The 23,624-nt window shown below is 42.4% G+C and overlaps 1 protein-coding gene and 1 pseudogene across 1 annotated transcript in view; both read left to right on the forward strand.

Moving 5' to 3' along the window:
- Positions 1 to 7,223, forward strand: part of LOC148540665 (uncharacterized) — a 122,832-nt pseudogene extending 115,609 nt beyond the window's left edge.
- EDN3 (endothelin 3) overlaps positions 1 to 23,624 on the forward strand; it is a 160,743-nt gene that overhangs the window by 126,436 nt on the left and 10,683 nt on the right. Inside the window, exon 3 of the mRNA XM_088442542.1 lies at positions 15,272 to 15,430. Coding sequence (XP_088298668.1) covers positions 15,272 to 15,430 — 159 coding nt within the window. The remainder of the gene's footprint in view (positions 1 to 15,271; positions 15,431 to 23,624) is intronic.

Raw genomic sequence — 23,624 nt, forward strand, 5'->3', positions numbered from 1 at the left:
AATTTATGCTTGCAAGGTCAACTAAAACAAATCATAACTTTGCTTCTAATTGTGGTAGAACTTTCATGTTGATCTTGTTTTGAAGCTAAGGGACCAGAGTTTTCATTAAAAAAAATTATCATTAAATATTGACTTTTATATTCCAAGGTCATGATATGACCTTTGACCTGGAATATCTCAAAAAAAGTGTATGTTTCATTTTTTTGTACATAAAGTATGTTATACACTTAAATATAGTCTCTTTGGTACAAGTTTCATTTTGGGAAGCCTTTGGGAGCAGGAGTAAAAAAACAAACAAACAAAATATTAAGTACGGCAGTTGACTCCTTGCACTAACCATGCAACTGGCAAGTTCAGACTTGTCTTGTAGTGTCTCTCTCTGTGTTCTAGGCATGGCCATCGGTGGTTTTCTATCGATGGTCACAATCGATGACATAATCGGTGATAACCATCAATGGTACAATAACAAACTATGGTGAACCATCGATGGTTTCCACCACTGGATGGCCACTGCTGTTTGGTTTCTGGCAAGCCACGGGCTAATGAAAAAACAGGAGGCGGAGGTTAGCGGACAGCCAGGGGGCGAAACTACGTTCGGTGTCATGAGCAGGAAAAAAAAACCTGTCTGGTTTCACTTTGCCATCAATGGCAAAAAAGAATTGTCTCTCTGTCATCAATGGCAAAACCATCAACCATCGGTAGTAAACCATCAATGTTTGTAAACTATTGATGGTCGATGACCATCATTACTGTGTTCTTCTCAGTCTGATTCAGTGGTGGAACTTGTGAGTGGTGGGCCCTGGTGCAAAAATTTGCTTTGGGCCCCCCTCCTCCGCCCTACTCCACGTTTAAAGTGCAGTGGGTGACAGGGAGGGGCAAGAGGTAGACAGAGAGGCAAGGAGGTGACAAGGAAAGGGTGACAGGGAGAAGCAGTGAGTGATAGGGGAGAGGTGACAGGGAGAAGCAGTGCGTGACAGAGAGAGTTGACAGGCAACGGGTGAAAGGGAGAGGTGACAGGAGATGCAGTGGGTGCCCAACACATTATGCCACCAGTAGTGCCCACACATTATACTAAACTGTAGTCCCCACACATTATGTCACACTGTAGTCCCCACATATTATACCACCTGTAATGCCCACACAGTGTACTCACCAGCAGCATTCTCAGGCAGCTGGCAGAGCAGCAGTCACAGCCTCACAATGAGTCACAACCATGAGGCTGCACTGCTGCTAAACTCCAGGGAAGAGGAGCATGTGATGGGCTCCTCCAATCAGTGCTCAGCACATGCTCCTCTGACCCCACTGCAGAGACTACTGGGATTTATTATCTAGTAGTGCACTGGAGTGCTGAGCCTGACTGCACTGTGCCCTGCTCCTGTCTGCGTGTAGCTGCCGGCCAGCTCACTCACAGCCTTGATGACTGCTCGGCAAGCAGCGGCACTGCAGCCTGCCATTTACAAATGGCGCCGGGCAGTATGGACCCCTATATTGCGGCGGGCCCTGGTGCAGTGCACCGGCTGTACCGCTTCTGCATTGAAAACTAGTGATAGAAGGGACTGAGATAGTCTAGCTAATACAGTTTATCAGTGAATAGTGGTAGTTTGATCAAGATCGTGACAAATGGATAAAAAGTACATGTAAGGTGGGTACACACCTGACAGATATATCTGCAGATAATGGTCGTTCATACACACTGAATGGCCATCATCTGTTTGTGCCCTCGGGTCCCAGTGGCGGGACCCAGCGGCTGCAGCTGTGTGTGTGCAGACCGCCTGTACACACTTGCCGATGGACAGATGTCTGCAGAACGCCCGCACACACTTGCCAATGGACAGATCTGTCTGCAGACCGCCCGCACACACTTGCCGATGGACAGCATTCCCCCTTTGGTGCGAGACCCTTAATGACGGCTTGGCCGTCGTTATTTGGGTCTCGCGCATGCACACGACGGAGCCGCCTCCGTCGTGCGCATGCGCACTTGGGCACCATCGACCCGCTTGCGAGTGCTCAGCGCTCGCGAGCGGGACAGAATCAGGCTCACAGTCCTCAAGGCACTCCAATAGTTCAGGTCAGAGATATCCATGGTTGAGCACATGTGGTTAAATCAAACTGAATGTGGTCAAGCATGGATATCCTTAAAACCTGGACTGTTAGGGTGCCCTGAAAACAGAGTTTGGGTACCTCTTAGATAAACTGTCTTAGACCCTTGTATCATACTTGCCTACTCTCCCGAAATGATTGGGAGCCTCACGAAAATCTGGTTGCGCTCCTGCCCCCCCTGAAGAAGCAAGCAAGTATTCTAGCTAGCTGCCTAACCCCAAGGGGACCCCCTCACAGCTCCCAAACAAAAACACACATTGCAGGAGGGCGATGATGTGATTCACTCTGAATCGCATCATCATGGCCCAACCCCCTGCTTCTCAATGCCAGTAATCTCTGCTTTTGTAGCAGTGGCGGGGCCAAAGTCACGCCCACCGCAGCGCTTCTACTGCCGGGTAATATCTCTCACCACGCCCCCTATGCCGCATCACTCCCCTCCCGCTATGCCGACCTGGCTGCCCCCTCCCGAAGGCAAACATGTCTTGTATCACTAGTTCTCAATGCAGAAGCTACAGCCAGTGTGTTGCAAACCATTGATGGCTCACCATAGATTGTTATTGTACCATCGATGGTTATCATAAATAGCACCATCGATGGAAACCCACCGATAGTTATTTCTAGAACACAGAGCGAGAGACTACAAGATGAGTCTGTACTTGCCAGTTGCATGGTTAGCGCAAGAAGGGTTCAGCTGCCTTACTTAATATTTTTTTTACTTCTGTTCCCAAAATGAAACTTCTACCAAAGAGAGAAGTGTATAACATACTTTATGTAAAAAAAAATTTAACTTACACTTTTTTAGATATTCAAGGTCAAAGGTTAAATCATGTGACCTTGAAATGTAAAAGTCAATATTTAAATACAAAACTAATTTTTGTTACGAAAACTATGGTCCCTTAGCTTCAAAACAAGACCAACATGAAAGTTCTACCACAATTAGAAGCAAAGTTATGATTGGTTTTAGTTGACCTTTCAAGTATAAATGTTACATATTTTGTGCATATTTGCAACCCTGTAGCATGAACACTGTTTTACATATTTTACATATGAAAGTTACTTTATGCTGTCTATCATCCTACTAAATTTCATGAAAAACTGGGACGGTCGGGTTAGAAGCTGTGATAATTTGGCAGGAAATGACCCATATATATTTTATTTTACTTGCATACTTGCCATCTGTTGGGACCACCAGGCATGGTGGTGTGAAATTGTGTTACAGAGACACGGCAATGATGCATCATTTTAAGTGGAGTGGATGGGATCTGAGAGGATCCCTGTTCTACCAGGAGTTAGGAAGAACTCTCCCGGGATGTTTGTTATTGTAATACAAGCTCAGAGGTGAGCACAGGAACTGGATTTTCCCATTTGCCACTATAAAATGTATTTTTCTATAAGTATTAAAGCAAATTTAGCACAAAAAATGGTAATATACGTTGACATAAACCAGTTGTACATGTGCCTGGTAATCTCTCACAAATTGAGCAAAGGAAAAACTATCAAATGTTTTGCTTATGTTTGTAAATTGCGCTTTTCTGTTAACAAGACTACTGTATTTGTATACTAATCCTAGATTAAAGGCCGCAGTCTGGAATGAGGGTTTACTATGGCTGATTAAAGAGAGCAGTTGTAACTCTACTCCAGCTCAACTTTGATGCTCTTTTGGTTTTTCTTTTTGTCTTTATTTCCATAAGTGATAATTTTCCTTTATATGGTATGATTTCACAGCCAGGATGGTTTGGGATAGGCTTATTCTCTTCTCTGGAGTCTCTAATTTTTTTAAGCCTGCTTTCTTGGAAGAATTTGATCAGGCTTCAGGCTTTGTAACCCTCTCTTAAGCTGTGTACACACTAGACAATATGTCGTCCAATCCTGCGGATCGGAGTGACATAACGGGTACATTGTCTAGCGTTCATGATATGTGCGCTCTGGCTGGTTGTTAGCGACATCCCCCGTTGCCCCAGCATGACACCTAGCTTCCCCCTCCCCCTCCTGTCAAACCCGGCATCGGCAAGTGTGTATGCCACACTTGCCACCCGCGACATCGGGTTGGGTACACAGTCTAATGTGTACCCAGTTTGAGCCACATGACTTAATTTCTAACTCTACACTAACTGGATTACCTTATGGGAGACAAAACCCTGCTGGTTACTCTGATGTAGCCAGCTCCGCTGAGCTCTGCAATAAGGTGAGGGGACAGGGCTAGACCAGTGGCGTCTCACTCCGCATGGTCACCCGGTGCGGGTTGGGATGCTGTGTGCGTCAAAAAAGGGGAGTGGCCATTGCAACACAGGAAGGGGGTGTGGCCTTGCCCTGTGTTCAGTGCCGGCTGACTCCCTCCCTCACAGTGTCAGAAGCCAAGTGCTACTTAATTATACAGTGTAGCACCCGGCTCCTGTCACTGAGGGGGAGTCTGCACCTTGTTGTAACCCCTCGGCTGAGAACACCAGGTGCAGCCCGCACCCCCCTTATGTCACCACTGGGCTAGACCATGGACGAGATGTGTTACGGGGGGGGGGGGCATCTTTTGGCACTGGGAGAGGCTATGCTGCCCATAATTGTTTTTTTTTTTCTGTTTTTTTGGGGGGCTGCACAAACGCTGTTGTGGAATGGAAATTGTAAGTGAATGGGCGAGGGCCTGGGGACCGTCGAGTCCTCCAAAAGCTGTAGAGTGTAATATACATTTATGTTGCTTTTTTAACACTCTTGTCATCAGTTGAGACTCAAATATTGTCCCAGGGCTCTAAAATTAATTAAAAGTTACTGCATATGAAATAAATTAAAAAGAACAACACTGTCCATCCTCATCCAGAGCTTCTACTCAACATACAGTTCGTGCCAATGCACCAAACAGCCACTCAGAACAAGCAGTGCAACCAACATGTCCACCAATCAGTGCAGCATTAGGAGCAGGGGTAGGTGTGTACCAGCACAAAGAAGGGCTGTCACGTTTCGCAATGCATGATAAGGAGCTGCCCGGTAAGAGATGAGGGAGGTGGGGGATGATCACACAGGTCTCTCTAGATTTTGTGGGGCCCGAGCCAAAAAAATAGGGGCTCCATTAAACAATATCCCTATAACTTACCTACTGTAATTCCCTTTATTACCGCTCCTGGAAACCTATAGAAATACCTTTGTCCCACCACCATTCCCTCCCACTATACCTTACCCACAGAAATACCCTTCCCAAAATCTGACAAATAAAAAATAAAAACACCATAAGAAAATTGTAGAACATTTTTATTTCATAATTTAAATTGTCCTACCTCTCATTGCCCTGTCGCTATTCATTATAAATTTCTCTGAGGTTTTTTTTTTTCAGCTTGAAGTATGACACAGGAATAGGCAGTTCTAAAAGGTAGGGTTTCCTACCCCCCCCCCAAAAAAAAAATAATTTTTATATATATATATATAAAAATATGGCATATATTATTATTATCCTTTATATGGCGCCACAAGTGTTCCGCAGCGCCTTACATAGTATACAAAACTAATAAGTGACAAAAAAAGAAAAAAAACAAGTAACTTACAGTACAGTGAAGGACATTACATACATTGCTGCAATGGTGATTAAAACACTCTCAATAAGCAGCAGGGAGCTGGCAGAGACATGTTATGTGCCCTTATGAGGAGTAAGGAGAAGCACATGAGGGAAGAGGTCCCTGCTCGTGAGAGCTCACATTCTAAAGTATATAGATACTTCCGGGAGGGAGCTGGATGCCTGTATGCAGTGGGAGGGGGAAGGGGGCATGGCCGGACAATGACACTGTATTGGAGGTGGGGCTGTGCGATTGCGTATTTTGTGGCCCCACCCCCTCTTCACAATGCCAAAATGAAAGGCATTGTGAAGCAGGGGGCGGGGCCATGATGATGATTCAATGCGAAACGCGTCTCCGCCCCCCTTCCCGCTGCAGGGATTTCTGTCATTAGTGCAGGCGGGGGCTTGTCTGTCTTTCTGGGGGGCCAGGGGCGGCTCCCGATATTCGGAAGGCTCCAGTCAAATCGGGAGGGTAGGCAAGCCTGCATATATATTCTACATATATATGCATTATACATAATTTATCTATCTGTACACACACCATCTATCCAAATATATAATCCTCAAACTATCTTACAGTATAGAGAAGGTAAATGGGGTCTGACTGCAGACCCCAATTACCTTTTCTATAAAATGTTTTGAGGTTTATATATTTAGATAGCCTTTATAATTTAACATTACTATTGCAGTTATATTATATTTTCTATTTAGATTATTCTTTACATTTTACAAGCCTGCATATATATTCTACATATATATGCATTATTCATAATTTATCTATCTATACACACACCATCTATCCAAATATATAATCCTCAAACTATCTTACAGTATAGAGAAGGTAAATGGGGTCTGACTGCAGACCCCAATTACCTTTTCTATAAAATGTTTTGAGGTTTATATATTTAGATAGCCTTTATAATTTAACATTACTATTGCAGTTATATTATATTTTCTATTTAGATTATTCTTTACATTTTACTTTTTATTTTCTTTGTCTCGGCCTTCCATATGTGATCCTCTGTCACCTCAATTGCCCTACTCCTCTTGGCTGCAATTGCCATAATGTGCCCCCCACCTGTAATTACCATAATGCCCATCCCCCAGTGTCTAATTACCATAATGTGCCCCCTCCGAAGCTTTATTTAACATAATGTGCTACCCCACAGCTGTAATTACCATAATGCACCCCCAGGGTTTAATTACCATAATGTGTGCCCCCTCCAGCTGTAATTACCTTAAAGCCTCGACCCCATGGTCTAATTAGCTCAAGGTGTGCCCCTCTCCCATACGCTCCTTACTGTGCACCTCGGCCTGATTTCTTCACTTATTGAAAAGGCTTGTTTCTGACCTTCTGCTCTCGGCTCCTCTGGCAGGCAGCACCGCACCATCACCAATGTCACATCTGAGACTCTGCCAAGTACTGGTGGGGAAGAGATGTGACAGTTTCCATGTAGCCAGACACCTAGAAAATATCATCCATGCAATGCCCCGCACTCGTCCATGTTCGGGTCCAGCACTGGCTTGGGACCCGAAAGTGTCTATGCCACTGGACCCCCTTCTTGATCCGCCTCTGTCCAGGAGATAACCAGGTGCCTGTCGCAAACAGTTGCTGCAGCGCCCCCTCTGCACTGTCGCCCAGGGTACATTACCCTACTGGTCAAAGCATGTTTAATGCACTCTCAGATCTTATTGAACATAACACAGATTTGTCCTTTAGTTGTAATCACATGTGTTCCAATCTTCAGTGCTCTGTCTCCCATTAATCGAGTGGACAGAGCAAGAGAGGTTCATATGGGATTGGCCTAGAGCTGTCTGGATGCTGGTTTTTTCTTTTTTTTGTAATTCTTTTAACCTTTTTTTATTATTATTTCTGGCTTTTGGGTGCTTAATTAAATTGTAAGAGCCTAAAATATTAATATATAAATATTGTATTTATGCTGATGGTATTTTTTTAATATAGTAGACTAGCTGGAGTACCCAGCGTTGCCTGGGATTTTAAGAATGTTTGTTTACACATCATCCTCCAACCAACCTCTCCTTAGGCAGGCCTCACGAAAAGCGTGCCAAACTTCCTCATCAACAGTCCTAAGGTCTTCGAAGGAAGTAGGACCTGTAACTGTGTAAAGCAAACTTCGGAGATAGAAGCATTCAAAATTCGTAGGATGTACAGTGTAAACACGGCCAAGAGCTTCTGTTGCTCTGATACACAGTTGGAATAAAGAAGTAAATGTTGTTGTGTAATTTGGTATAGTCAGAGAGCTGAGAATGCTGGCAAAGCCTGCTTAAGTTCTCTTCGATAATAAACATTAAGATCATGACAACACAAAACGCTTGCTCCGAGGCCCTACCCATATGCCGTGAGGCCCCACAATGATCGTCCAGCAAAAATTGTGGTTTTAATTTAAGACAAAATTAATTACTGTTAACTGTTAATTAACATATTTTTAGCTGCCTCTGCCGTGTTTTAATACGCTCGTATGTAAAATGTCACGATCTTCGCTTGTAAATTGTGGATTTGTATAGAAAGACAAAAGTACAGATGGACAAATTTTCGCTTTGATATAGTAGATAAGCTAAATCCTTTTGTAATTCTGTACCTGACCTGTAGAAGGCGAATGCTATGCATAAATCGTGTTTTTTAATTAATGAAAAAGTAACAGTAATTAATTTAGATTTAGTAGAGAAGATAAAAAAGAAAAAATAGTAGATAAGCTAAATCCTTTTGTAATTCTGTACCTGACCTGTAGAGGGTGATTGCTATGCAAAAATTGTGTTTTTTCATTAATTAAAAATTAATTTCGATTTCAAATTTTTTTAGTTGCCTCCGCTGTGTTTTAATATGCCCGTATGTAAAATTTCACGATCGTGTCTTGTAAACTGTAAATTTGTATAGAAAGACAGAAGGACAAATTTTCGCTTTTATATAGTAGATATTAGCTTCTATACCTGACAGCTCAAGTCAACCTGCTTCATTATATGTATGATATGTACTAGTAAATGCTAAAAAGAAACCCAACACCATAGTACAGGAGTATATAAATCACATAGATCGCTATACTTCAGCTGGTGAAACTATGTGTATAACTTTCTATGTACATGTAAAACATTGCAGGATTTTCATGTTGCTAACATCTGGTTAGAAAAGTTTAATTTGAAACAACCATGAACAAGCTCCTTGGCAGAAAAGCCAAATAAAATTGTATAACATGTCCTATATGGTTCCAATTAGCAATTGTTCAGAGCACACGGTGCAAGCACGGCCTATGGCAACTAAACTTGTGTATCATCAAAAGCCATGGATCACTGCAAACTTCCTTCCTAACAAAAAAATAAAATAATAGTTGACGCATCTAACAAAAGAATTGAGGGAACTGTAATGTTTCATATCATCCCTTTACTGCAACGAATGGGTATCTGCATTATCACTAACTAAATGATGGTGCTACCTATAGTTTAAGTAATGTGAGCAATACTAAAACTATGTCCATACACACAGGGGCCAACACAGGATTGTGTTGTGGGAGAGATCCTAAGTGCCCAAGATTTACAAATGTACCATGTATTTAAATGTTTGTTAAATTAATTATTAACCACAATTAGATAAAACCATTTTAATAAATTAATACGTATAATACTTTGTAAATTAATACAATTGTACAAAATTAATTCTAATCTCCTCTCACATCCAATTAAAATGAAAACCAATTACACTTAGTGTTACAATTACTGACCTACAAATGTGTGCTTACTCATCTTTGCTGCAGTCACGCCAAAAAGGCGCAGAGACTCCCCTGTCATACTCCATGTCATGCTCTAGTATTTTGATATAAAAACTGTTTTTTTATACGTGTCTGCCCAATCATTGAGCTCACCTCACGTCACTGCGTCTAAGTCGCAATGCTATGCCACTAGGACACACAAGCAGACTGCTGATTAATTTGATATGCAACACTTGTATATCTGTGTGTGACTGAGTCTATGTATCTGTATAAGAAGTGCTACAATGTAGGAGCTGCAGCATTTTTCATTCCAAGTTCCGTACACACAGATATATAAGTGTCACATATCAAACTAATCAGCACAGTCTGTCTTAAGCTGCATACACACGTAACGATTTTTGAACAATTTAACTATAACGACGTAGTTATCATTCAATCGTTCAAAAAATCGTTCTGTTTCTAACGATGAACGATAATCGTTAATGCGTGTTCCCGGTTGAAGTTTGCATTTTGTAGTTCGTCGTCCATTTTTGACTGATCAACTTAACGATTTTCATTAAGGGAAGGAACATTTTTCGTTCATCAATCATTCAAAAAATCGTTCATTACACTTCAAAAAATCGTTCACTTTTTCAAAAGGAAAAATTGAATGAAAATCGTTCACTAACAAAATCGTTACGTGTGTATGCAGCATTAGACGTACTTTTAGCAAAAAAAAGACGTCCGCATGGGACCTGGCGGCTCACTCACGCTAGGAGAGTTGTGCTGTGTGGCGTATTGAGGTTAGATGTATGAGGACACATCTTTAGTGCTTCACCTCCCTCTCAGTGGCCAAGATACTACAGCGAACAGCACACAATTTGCTTTCTATATTTAGTTTTTTCACAGAAAAACACTAGAGCCAAAACCATAAGAGAGAACAACACATTAGTGGCAAAAGCGAACAATGACGGTGGCCATTGTGTTCAAGCCAAGGTTCATTAAAACATAGCGCCGCCTCAAATTTTGTCTGAATTCTTGACTGGGATGTACCTAACAATGAGTACAAAATGCTCCTGTCATGATTTCAGTGTGTAGGAGTCTGCCTCCCCCTTCCCCCATCCCCCTACTAAGTGCATCCCTAACATGTTCAAAACTACAAAATAGTTTGGGACTAATGAGTTAGTGAGGGGACGAGATCACTCAGCATATATGGAGGGGAGGGACTCAGCACATACAGATGTGGGAGTGCACGGAAAGAGAGCACTCAGCACATACAGATGTGGGACCGAGGGGAGAGAGAGAGCACTCGGCACATACAGATGTGGGACCGAGGGGAGAGAGAGAGCACTCTGCACATACAGATGTGGGACCGAGGGGAGAGAGAGAGCACTCGGCACATACAGATGTGGGACCGAGGGGGGAGAGACCACTCGGCACATACAGATGTGGGACCGAGGGGGGAGAGAGACCACTCGGCACATACAGATGTGGGACCGAGGGGGGAGAGACCACTCGGCACATACAGATGTGGGACCGAGGGGGGAGAGACCACTCGGCACATACAGATGTGGGACCGAGGGGAGAGAGAGCACTCTGCACATACAGATGAGGAGGGGGGGGCAAGATGAGGAAAGGACCAACTTTCACATTAAAGGGCCCATTTATCAAGGAGTTTTATATGCAACAAGTTATAAAACTCATTGCATAGGATAATGTTGCTCTGGCCAATCAGCTCCTGTCCTCTGTTTGAAACATGACAATTGGGAGCTGATTGGCTTGAGCACCATTTATTATACGCAACGAGTTTTAAAACTCGTTGAAAAATGGGCCCCAAAGTTTGCTGCCATTGCATTCCTGATGTGAAAGCCAGAAAGCCATATGAATACAGAGGTGGGAGAAGGAGGGGCATTCCAAAGCATTTCTGCTTACTACATCAAATGCCACGTGACTGGTTGGCATGGCAGTTGCATAAATCTGCAAAATTATTAATTTAATAGTCTGGAGAAACAAACCAAGGATAAATGGTTATTAGGAAGTGCTTTCTTATAACTTTCCACAGTGATTTATGTTAACCAGAAAAAATTTTTTAATGTGCGAATCTAAACGATACTGTCAGAAACATGCTGCATGTGCTCCTACACAACTTTGATGCATTGTCTGAGCATATGGAGTCTGAGAGTTTCCAGCATATTGGCTCTGAATGGTCACATATGATTCAAGTCAGAGGGGGCAGATGTACTAAGCCTTGGAGAGAGTTAAAGTGGAGAGAGAGAAAGTACCAACCAATCAGCTCCTGTCATTTTTCAAACACCGCCTGTAAACTGATAGTTAGGAGCTGATTGGTTGGTTCTTTATCTTTTTCCACTTTATTTCTTTCCAAGGCTTAGTACATCCCACCCAGGGTGTTAAAATGTATGCGTCAATTTTCTGTTCTTTTTCTCATTTAATTTTATTTTTCAAGGTGCATAAGAGTCAAAGCCGTACACCAGCAAAAAAGGGAGTGTGGCCTCACAGGCCGATACCCCATTTTAGTCACTCCAGGGGTCCCAGAGGTGCGGACTGCCCCCGTGTGCAGTGCCGGCTCCCCCACTGTGTCAGGAGCTGAGTGCTACATGTAATGCTACAGTGCAGCATCCGGCCCCTGAGGAGGAGCTGGCACTTTGGTGTCACCCCTTGACTGGTGACACCCGGGTGTGGCCCGCATCCCCCTCCCACGTGACGCCACTGAGGAGATTCATTTTAAAACTGATAATCAGTCTTCCATATTAATATAGTGTATGTATATATGTGTATAATAAATATATATATATATCTCTATATATATATTACTTATGTAGTGGATACTATGGCCTGCCTAATCTAGGAGACAATGCATTGGAGCTGATGCTAAATTGTACAAATGCCTATTTGCATAGCAGATAATACAGAAAGTCTATGCATGTATAGAAGAAATAATGTATGCCTACATCCATGGGCAGCACATGGTGTAATGGTTAGCATTACTGCCTCACAGCACTGAGGTCATGTGTTCGATTTCCACTACGGCCCTGTGTGGAGTTTGTATATTCTCCCTGTGCTTGTGTGGGTTTCCTCCGGGTACTCCGGTTTCCTCCCACACTCCAAAAAAATATACTGGTAGGTTAATTGGCTCCCCACAAAATTGACCATAGTGTGTATGTGTGTGAGCATGTGGTAGGGAATATAGATTTTAAGCTCCATTGGGACAGGGACGGATGTGAGTGGTAAGATATTCTCTGTAAAGCGCTGTGGAATATGTGTGCGCTAAATAATTAAATTACCCTTGTACCTCCTTATGCTTGGAGAGACCAGAAAGGGCATGTCTAATGTGTGCAGGACGTAATACAGAGCCACACCCATCCTACAATTCACCCCACTTTGCATATTCATACATTTGCATGGTTTTAGTGATTGCATTGTACGTATGAGGGCGTCACTATGACTGCTTTTATGTCCGTATGAAAGAAATAGAGAACAAATTCAGCCTCCATCATTCCACCATCCTCATCTATCAATGTGTTGTACTCCAAATATGGGTTTCTTCAATAAATGAGCCAGTGGCAATTTATCCTATTAGATTGTTCACATTTCAATGAATATTCCACAATGTCTTGCAATGTGAGAAAAAGACAATATAGCAGGGCCTCATAGGCCTACAATATATTGCTGCAGTATTAATCCATGCTTTGGCACAAACAAGGAACAAGGTACAAGAAAAGCTGCCCCTGGGAGCCTGGAATCGACGTGTTGGTTAAAGTAGGTGGGGGAAGATCGCCCCCTACGGCGGCAGGCAGATATTCAAATTCAAAGATGCAGATATATATATAAGATTTCAGCCCTACCCCGAATACTGTGATTTGTGTCATTGAGCAGCAGGGGACAGTGTCACAATGATGTGATTCACAGTAAATTCCATCAAACAGAGTCTGGGAAACTGGTGTACTCCGCTTAGGAGTCTGAGGGCGGGATGTACTAACGGCAAAATGCAGTCAAAACTCCAAAAACTGCTGTATTTGTAGGTTTGACCGCATATGTATCAAGTTCTGAAAAGCAAAACTGTCATGAGCTTATACCAGATTGGCAACGCCATCTAACGTTGCCTAACAGAAGCTCTATGGGCTTCTTTTTGCATAATTCCCCAAGAGGGATCCAGTAGGATCCCTCCCAGTGTCCCCCATGGCTCGCGCATCTGCTGGCTGATAGGCGCACATGAGCAGAAGGACTCCCTGGTCTTAAACTCATAAGTCCTCATACCACAAAGGAAGAGCTGTCCTTTGTGTTTTTAATCGCAAATCACATGCATACGGCATTAATAAACACTACTATGCATATGGTAAGTGGCGGGATGTATTTAAATGTAATGGTTGATACATCCCACCCTGAGAGAGCTTGCTGAAATTCGGTAGCCTCACGGACATTTTTGGAGAGTAGGCAAGTTTAGGATTTGATCGCCACTTGTAACGCGCTGAAAACTCTGGGTTACATTCATTGGTGAGATGCTGTTGTCTCCTTTTAACCAATATATTGGTGAATAATCAACATTCAATCTATGTTGCTGAAATATAAAGATGTCCAGTAACCTTGCAATTCCTCAAATATCTTTCCCAACATGTAAAAATCTCTTCAATTACTATGCGTGCCAATCAAAAATGGGGAACGGAGCTTAGCGATCGCTGGGGCGGGGCTAAGCTTCCTCCTGTCGAGGAGAAAAAAATCAAACATCAGCTCTGCCATCGATGGCAAAACTAGTTAACATCGGTCTTGAAAACATTGATAGACGATGGCCATCCCTACATGGTGCAGCTGAGGCTGCTGCTGTTTAGATGAGCTGTGGCATTGTGCAGCTTAGGCTGCTGTTAGGATGAGCGGTGGCATTGTGCAGCTTAGGCTGCTGTTAGGAGGAGCTGTGGCATTGTGCAGCTTAGGCTGATGTTAGGATGAGCGGTGGCATTGTGCAGCTCAGGCTGCGGTTAGGATGAGCTGTGGCATTGTGCAGCTTAGGCTGCTGTTAGGATGAGCTGTGGCATTGTGCAGCTTAGGCTGATGTTAGGATGAGCTGTGGCATTGTGCAGCTTAGGCTGCTGTTAGGATGAGCTGTGGCATTGTGCAGCTTAGGCTGATGTTAGGATGAGCTGTGGCATTGTGCAGCTTAGGCTGCTGTTAGGATGAGCTGTGGCATTGTGCAGCTTAGGCTGCTGTTAGGATGAGCGGTGGCATTGTGCAGCTTAGGCTGATGTTAGGATGAGCGGTGGCATTGTGCAGCTCAGGCTGCTGTTAGGATGAGCGGTGGCATTGTGCAGCTCAGGCTGCTGTTAGGATGAGCGGTGGCATTGTGCAGCTCAGGCTGCTGTTAGGATGAGCTGTGGCATTGTGCAGCTTAGGCTGATGTTAGGATGAGCTGTGGCATTGTGCAGCTTAGGCTGCTGTTAGGATGAGCTGTGGCATTGTGCAGCTTAGGCTGCTGTTAGGATGAGCTGTGGCATTGTGCAGCTACTCTAGTATGTGCAAAACTCTACTCATTTTCAAAATTCACTAGGTGCTGCTTGGTCAGCAAGAAAATGCAGTTTCATATTCTAATAGACATTTGTCTTGTGAAAGGACCTACCTGGTTTTACTCGACTGGGGGAAAGGAGGTCTTGAGGGAAAAAGTTGTAAGGAGATTTAAATCCTTCCTATTGTTGGACAGGATGAGAGTAATTGCATTAAAAGAGAATACTTCCAGCACTACAGTGGAGGAGCACATAATAATAATAATAATAATATAACACTGACTGTACTGGGGGAGAAATGAAACCATATTTAATTTAACATAACATTACACACAAATTAATGTAGCAATATAAACTTATCTTTTTATGTGTCATCTACAAAGTGGGTATATTATTCCTTACATCTACTATCCTTGGCTTTGCAGAAGAACAGTACCGTATGGACTTTCCAATTACAGAGGAAGCGTACGAAAAAAACGAGCTGTGGAAAAGAGCCGGATGAGCTACCAGTCACATTCCCGGTGTTCTTGTACAGATCCCAGGGACCAGCACTGTGGTAGTTTCTGCAAAGAGAGGACAAACAGGTGAGATTGAAGGCTACTGTAATATTCAATGGTAGCCCAGCCCTATGTATGAAGCTGCAGGACTAATCCTAATATTGTGACTCCATGCTCTTCTGTCCTCCATGGGAATAAAGGCAGTGATTAGCACCAACAGGAGTCGCTTGTTACTTTGCCTTCCAGATGATTTCATGCATAACCTGATCAGTGATTAAAACCAATAATAATGCCACCAAAACGTGCATTTAGGGGAAATTCAATTAACTGCGCTAATTTAAAATTTTACCGCTGGTTGACTTAACGCACATATTTCAACTTATTTTTAGCAAGTGTGCTCCAGCGATCCTTACAGTTCAATTAGAAATGCTTATCGCGGTAATTCTATAGTGTGCTCCAGCGATCCTTACAGTTCAATTAGAAATGCTTATCGCGGTAATTCTATAGTGTGCTCCAGAGACCCTTACAGTTCAATTAGAAATGCTTATCGCGGTAATTCTATAGTGTGCTCCAGCGATCCTTACAGTTGAATTAGAAATGCTTATCGCGGTAATTCTATAGTGTGCTCCAGCGATCCTTACAGTTCAATTAGAAATGCTTATTGCGGTAATTCTATAGTGTGCTCCAGCGACCCTTACAGTTCAATTAGAAATGCTTATCGTGGTAATTCTATAGTGTGCTCCAGCGACCCTTACAGTTCAATTAGAAATGCTTATCGCGGTAATTCTATAGTGTGCTCCAGCGACCCTTACAGTTCAATTAAAAATGCTTATCACGGTAATTCTATAGTGTGCTCCAGCGACCCTTACAGTTCAATTAGAAATGCTTATCGCGGTAATTCTATAGTGTGCTCCAGCGATCCCTACAGTTCAATTAGAAATGCTTATTGCGGTAATTCTATAGTGTGCTCCAGCGATCCCTACAGTTCAATTAGAAATGCTTATCGCGGTAATTCTATAGTGTGCTCCAGCGATCCTTACAGTGCAATTAGAAATGCTTATCGCGGTAATTCTATAGTGTGCTCCAGCGACCCTTACAGTTCAATTAGAAATGCTTATCGTGGTAATTCTATAGTGTGCTCCAGCGATCCTTACAGTTCAATTAGAAATGCTTATCGTGGTAATTCTATAGTGTGTGACTGGGGGGAACAGCATGGAAAAGTGGAGAAACGTCTCTGCACATACAGCTATTAGTGACCATAAACAAAGTATTTCAGGGTCATAAAAGAAGTCAAATGGCTGATTTTTACCTTTTCTGTTAACCGTGGCTAAATTATATAAACATATTGTTTTATTTTTTTTTTACCAAATTAAAGCCTGTAGATTTTTTTTGTTATACAGAAAAATATCTGTAATGTGATTTTTAATTGTATTTAAGCAAGTTTCAAAATATTAAACATAATAACTATCCAAAATTAGTTTCCCATCTATACAACACCCCAAAATACATGTCCCACATAATGCAACCCTTTTTTTGAGGAAAAACACCTGAAAAATGACATTATTGGTGAAATTATATTAATTAAATGTCTCCAAGTGCAAATTATTCATTGGGATGGGTGTACCAGAGGTTCTGCACTGAGGGCCTGATTCACTACAGATCGCTATTCTGCTAATACGCCGGCTACGCAGCTGCTAATAACAGCGGTGATATGTAAATGCTTGCAGCACGATCGCAGTCTAACATTAGGACACCCACTTCCCCTTACTCACATCCGTATACTTGGGCAACATAATCGATAACATTGTACCCATATGCACAGTTAAGGCAGGTCAGACCTCACTCAGGAATTGCTAACTTCAGTGCACGCTATGAGACCTCAGGCTGCATATTGCCACGAAGTGGATAATTTATGCAAAGCACTGGCATGCCTGCGTTTGCCCGGCCCTCCCCGTCACCACCCACAAACGGCACTTCCTGTCAATCACTTTGTCATGGTTCTGCGTACCCTCTGCAATCGCAGTTCGGATCGCAAATGCTAGTTCATGCACGCGCACTGCGATGCATGCGCCATGCGAATTAAACAACCGATTGCGTGCGTATTAGCAACTGCGTTCCTTGCTGAATCAGGCCCTGAGTCCCGACAGTTTTACATTTAAAAAAAGATTTTTCATTTGCTCAGGGGCTGCGAACTAAAATCTGCGTAAACTCCCATTGAGACCCACGTTAGCTTATCATAAGCTTTTTTATTGAATAGCAAGAAGTCCATGGCTGCAGTTTTTATTAAGCTGCATGAAACAATTTTTTGCATTTGAGGCTAATTGACAACACAGGTGAATAACTCACAATTAAGAGGTATATTCAAAGTATCAGATAATATACACCCATCAGCCATAACAATAAAACCACATGCCTAATAATGAGTAGGTTCCCCTCATGCCGCCAAAACAGCTCTGATCCGTCGAGGCATGGACTACACAAGACCTCTGAAGGCATCATGTTTTATGTGGCACCAAGACGTTAGCAGCAGATCCTTTACGTTGTAAGGTGGATCCTCCATGGCTCTGACATGTTTTTCCAGCACATCCCACAGATGATCAGTTGGTTTGAAATCTGGGGAATTTGGAGGCCAAGTTAACACATTTGTCATGTTCATCAAACCATTCCTGAAGTTTTTGCACTGTGGCAGTATACATTATCCTGCTGAAAGAGGCCATTGCCCTCAGAAAATACTATTACCATGAAGGGATGTACTTGGTCTGCAACAATGTTTATGTACTGTAGGTGGTACATGTCAAAGTAACATCCACATGAATGCCAGGACCCAAGGTTTCCCAAAAGAACATTGCCCAAAGCATCACACTGCCTCTGCCGGCTTGCCTTCTTCCCATAGTGCATCCTTGTGAGAAGCTCTTCCCCAGTTAAATGACGCACACACATCCAGCCTTCCACATGATATAAAAAGAAAACATTATTTATCAGACCAGGTGACCCTCTTCTTCAATTCTTCATGGTCCAGTTCTGACAGTCATGTGTCCATTGTATTTGCTTTCGGTGGTGGACACTCTGCGCAGCCCCATACGCAGTGTGTTGCAATGCACTGTGAATTCTAACACATTTCTGTCATAGCCAGCAGTAACTTTTTCAGCAATTTGTGCTACAGTAGCTCTTCCATGGGATAGAACCAGACAGGCCAACCTCTGCTCCCCACGCGCATCAATTAACTTTGGAAGTCCATGACCCTATCGTCAGTTTACCAGTTGTCCTTACTTGGACCACTTTTGGTTGGTACTAACCACTGCATACCGGGAACACACCACAAGTCCTGCCATTTTGGAGATGCCCTGACCCAGTCGCCTAGCCATCACAATTTGTCCCTTTTCAACGTTGCACAGATCCTTACGCTTGCCCATTTTTCCTGCTTCCAACACATCGGGCCAAATGTAAAAGGGTGAGAGTTTAGAAAATGTTAGAATTTAGCAGTAAACTCTCACACATTTTGAACTGGACCAATGTAACAGAGCCTGAGAGCAGGCAAACTCGCATGTTTTTAGACTGAAAAAACTCTCACGATTTAAACTCTCATCCAGGTGTTTCCCATTTTGAAGCTACAACTCGACCAATGTAACAGTGTGAGAGTTTACTGCTATACTCTCACATTTTCTAAACTCTCACCCTATTACATTTGGCCCATCAACTTCAAGAACTGACTATTCACTTGTTGCCTAATATATCCCACCCCTTGACAGGTGTCATTGTAATGAGATAATCAATGTTGTTCACTTCACCTGTCGGTGGTTTTAATGTTATGGCTGTTTGGTGTATATAAGCAGTTACTAGTAGGCACTGATCAGAGCAGCAGTAGAGCCAGCAACAAATTTGGTGAAGGGACAGAAAATCAGGAGTGAGGTGTTTATGTCCAAACAGGAAATGTCTTTACTCTGCAGCCTAGGAGAAAGAGGTAAGCTGCCCACAAAAAGACCATATGATAGAACAAAGGTTTTCACTGGCGCTGACTACAGAACAAAATTAATTGTCAATCTAATATTTAGGATATTACCATACAAACCTGTTTTCATCAATGCTATAGAGTAGATTTAGTATTCAGCGGTTTGTCACAGTCACCGATCACTGGCGGCTTTGGCTGATGGATAAAACATGCACAATGAAATGGATGTAAATCACCTCCTAGCGCTCCCCCAATCACAAGCGCACATAAGTGACAGGAAAAGAGAAATAATCACCATAAAACGGATCCACTTGGTATAGGATCACATAACCATATAGAATTCGCAGTCTTTAATGGTAAATGAACAAAGTTTGTCTTGTCCTCCAAATAATACGCGCTGATCAAAAGGAGGACAAGACAAACTTTGTTCATTTACCATTAAAGACTGCGAATTCTATATGGTTATGTGATCCTATACCAAGTCATGAGGACGGGCATCCTCCGGCGCGATGCTGTTTCTGCAGCGCTAAGGGCAGAAAACAGCATCGCGCCAGGAGTTTTGTCGGATTTCTATTCGCACCCCAGGAGGGATGCGAGAAGAAATCCATAGTCGGGGTAAACAGTGCACTGAATCGAATAGCTCCAGGAGCTCCTTCCCGGCGCTATTCAGTTTGCGTTGAATTGAATCAAGCCTTATATGCTATTTATTTTGTATTGAAGGATAGGGATAGGTACATGGAGCTTGGTATATCTGGGAGGAGACGCAAGATAAAATGGCTATTCTTTCTCTGTCGGGCCACTTGATCAGGGGTGGTGGTAGGCCCTGAGCTAGAGTGTTCGCTGGGTTTTGCCCCAAAATGGATGTTGGTGGGGATAGGGAGGTGCCATACTGGTCTGGTAGAGTAAAGTGATGGGTGCGCGCTGTGTCTGACACATTCGCCGATGACAGATCTTTTACAACTACTTAGTTTCATATAGCACATTGTCACCTTTTTTTTTTTTTTTTTTTAAACTTTTACTATCCCTCATCTCCAATACCCATGTTGTGGACAATGAGTTAGAATTTGTTTATGTTGGAATCTACTTCATATAACCATTGTTGAACTACACTTCACAGTCAATTTACAAATTAAAAATTGTACGTTAATATATAATTACTAGCATATTGGTCTTTCTCTTTATACTTCCCCTGACTGTGCTTTCCCACGGTGCCTGCTCTCCATCCTTTCTCAGGGGGGGGCATGAGCTTGTCACGAGTCTGGCATGCTCCCATTGTGGAGGTCTGATGTGGGACAGACCCTGTAGAATTATTAATCATATTTCTTTTGTTAAATAAATATATTGTACAAAACATAATAAGAATCCTCGTCAATGAGCTAAGCAACCTCTTTCTCTAGCCTTTCTGAGACTGATAAGATTATTTCTGATAGCTTCTCACTCACTTCTTATGGAGGAACAAAATATATTAAAGTTTCTAGCTAGTATGCTGAAGAATTCAGCTGACATGTCTTAAGTAAGCTCACATTGCTATTAGCTACAGCACAACTTGGCTGACAGCCATAACTACCCTCATTCTTTCCACTTTGGTGTAACCCATACGGCTCATTTATACGAGAGGTTTTCCCCTCAGCTACACTGGCATGCAGAGGGAGGAGGATGTCAGTGACTATGGGCCAAATTTAATTAGAAGCGAAAATTCAGTTTCCGCAATACTTTTTCGCCGGTGATGTCATTTTCGCCGGTTTCAACTTATCCCCGTATTCAATTATTCCGACTTTTCGCCGGTGCGAAAAGTTTGCGCCTTATAACCAGCGGTAAAGTTTCGCCAATGGATATAACGAGTGTAGCTTGCATGTAAATGATTTAATAAAGATAAATTAAAAACCTATAAGACCAAGCTAAAATTGTGTCTAAAGGGGCCTATCCATTTGTCGACTTTCTGTACGATGCGACCAAAACCAGGAGGTTTTGGTCGGATCATGCAGAAAGTCTGCAAGTGGATAGCCGGCAAGGACCAGCGATGCGCGTGCACGCTGGGTCCTTGCCGATCAGGGCCGTAGCTAGGGTAGTGCGGCCGGTGCCATCGCACAGGGCACCACAGGTCAGGGGGCGCTGTTTGGGCGTGTCAAATTTCTGTTTATTATCATTCTTGCTTGTAGCTTCCTCTTCTTTTATCCCCAGCATCTCCTGGCCTCCTCCTATCTCTTCCCTGGCCCTTCCCCATGAAGCCATAGTCCTTTTTTGGGTGCATTATGTCTCTTTGAAAAATGAGGGGGCACCAATGCTCTTTCTGGCACAGGGCACCAAAATGTCTAGTTATGGCTCTGGTGCCGACGCCGACTATCGAACATGCTTGGCAACCGGACGACGACCGTCAGGTTCCACATGTTAATAGATAGGGAGATTGGGCTCCTGCACTGAAGACGTTCAGTGAACATCTGTCAGTGCGGAGCCCGCACCTCAGCAACATGAAAGTCTGAACGCTGGACGTTCAGACTTTCATGTCATTAAATGGATAGGCCCCTTTAGGAATATATGTTAGCATTAATGATGGTTATTCACGGTAATAATACAGTTAAAGAACAAAATAATTCACATAATAAGGAAATGAAAATAGAAAAAAAAAATATATATATATATAATATCAATTTATTTATGTAGAAGTCTGCTAAAACAAGGATATCCCTTAATCTGATCTCCGAATGCACAGGAGGTATTAATTTGTAAAAAGTATCATATCACCACTGAGAGCAGTGTTCTCAATTCGTATTTTGATACAAAGATATATTGATATAGAGCTGCAATGATGGGTGAAGGTTCTGTACTCCATGAACAGCAAGTAAATGGCAAATTCTTTAGCTTTGAGACTCACACTGTCTCCATATAAGCCCGGAACTCCGGCAAAAATGACAAATAGTCTTGTGAATACGAGGGGATATTTATAATCAAAAACTCACGTATCCTCCATCTGATCCCGAGGCCCCGTAATCCACAGGCATTCCAAGACTTGCTTGTAATATACGAGGACGTGCAGAAATGATAATGCTGATATACCTCAAGTCTATTCGAGCGTCCTCGGAAGATGAGTACTGAGCGGTTCTCTCCTCAAAGGGGTAGACGGTTTTCAAAGTTAGATAGAAGAGGTCAACGAAATCTCCGGCATGTGGGAGAAGGTTAGATACAAGAGCCCTTTACGCGTTTCGTCACGCCCACGTGACTTTCTCAAATGGTGTGGCTCCAGACCTCAGACATGCTCTTTATAAGTGTTGTGTTAATTGGAAAGCAGTGCCACTGATTAACATCATTGCCAGCTATAGTGTTCAAAGTATCCATACTTAACCATGTGTCAGGGAGAAAGGTCAGATAAGGATTACATTCCTCAATTTAAAAAGAAAGAAAAACATTTTACAAGACACACTTAATATTAAGTTAGCAGATGTCTACAATACTTAGACTATTGATTATATGTACATTGTGTTTATCAATATGGCTGGTCTTTGAAAATAAAACAAAAATCGAAATGAAATGAAATTAAAAAGGGAAGAAAAGGAATAAAGGAAGGAGAGGGAAAGAACTAGTTGATCTCCATTAAGCCATTCCTGGAACACAATTGTCGTGAAAATAAAAGTCAATATAAATATAAAAATAAAAACAAAAAACAAATATGGCCTTAATTGAGAATAAAGATTAGTAAGTACAAACGGGGGCCTTTTTAAAGAAAAGAGTCAGAACCCACATTTCACTCCTCTGTATGATCTATCATAGATGCCCTAGCCGGAGGCGACTCATTATATAATACTAGTAAAGTAAAGATGACCGGTATAAGGATAAATTTGAAGGAAAATGGACAAGTCTAGTTTATTTCCATTAGCTCATTTCTGTAAGACACAATTGTCACAAAAATAAAATAAAGGAGAATATGGATTCAACTTTAAATAGGTATAACCAGGTATTACCAGTATTCTATAAATGAGTCGTCTTCAGTTGGGACATTTACAATAACTTTTATAGATTATTATTTATTTTGGGTATAATATGGATTCTGACTTTGTCTAAAAAGGTATTTCTTCTTTACACACTGACCGATTGGATCTATTTAAATTTGAATCCATATTCTTCTTTATTTTATTTTTGTGCCAATTGTGTCTTACAGAAATGAGCTAAATGGAAATAAACTAGACTTCCGGGCTTATATGGAGACAGTGTGAGTCTCAAAGCTAAAGCATTTGCCATTTACTTGCTGTTCACGGAGTACAGAACCTTTACCCATCATTGCAGCTCTAAATCAATATCTTTGTATTAAAGTATGAATTCAGAACACTACTCTCAGTG

Source organism: Taudactylus pleione, unplaced genomic scaffold, assembly GCF_031769625.1.
Source record: "Taudactylus pleione unplaced genomic scaffold, aTauple2 ptg000018l, whole genome shotgun sequence".
NCBI lineage: Eukaryota > Metazoa > Chordata > Amphibia > Anura > Myobatrachidae > Taudactylus > Taudactylus pleione.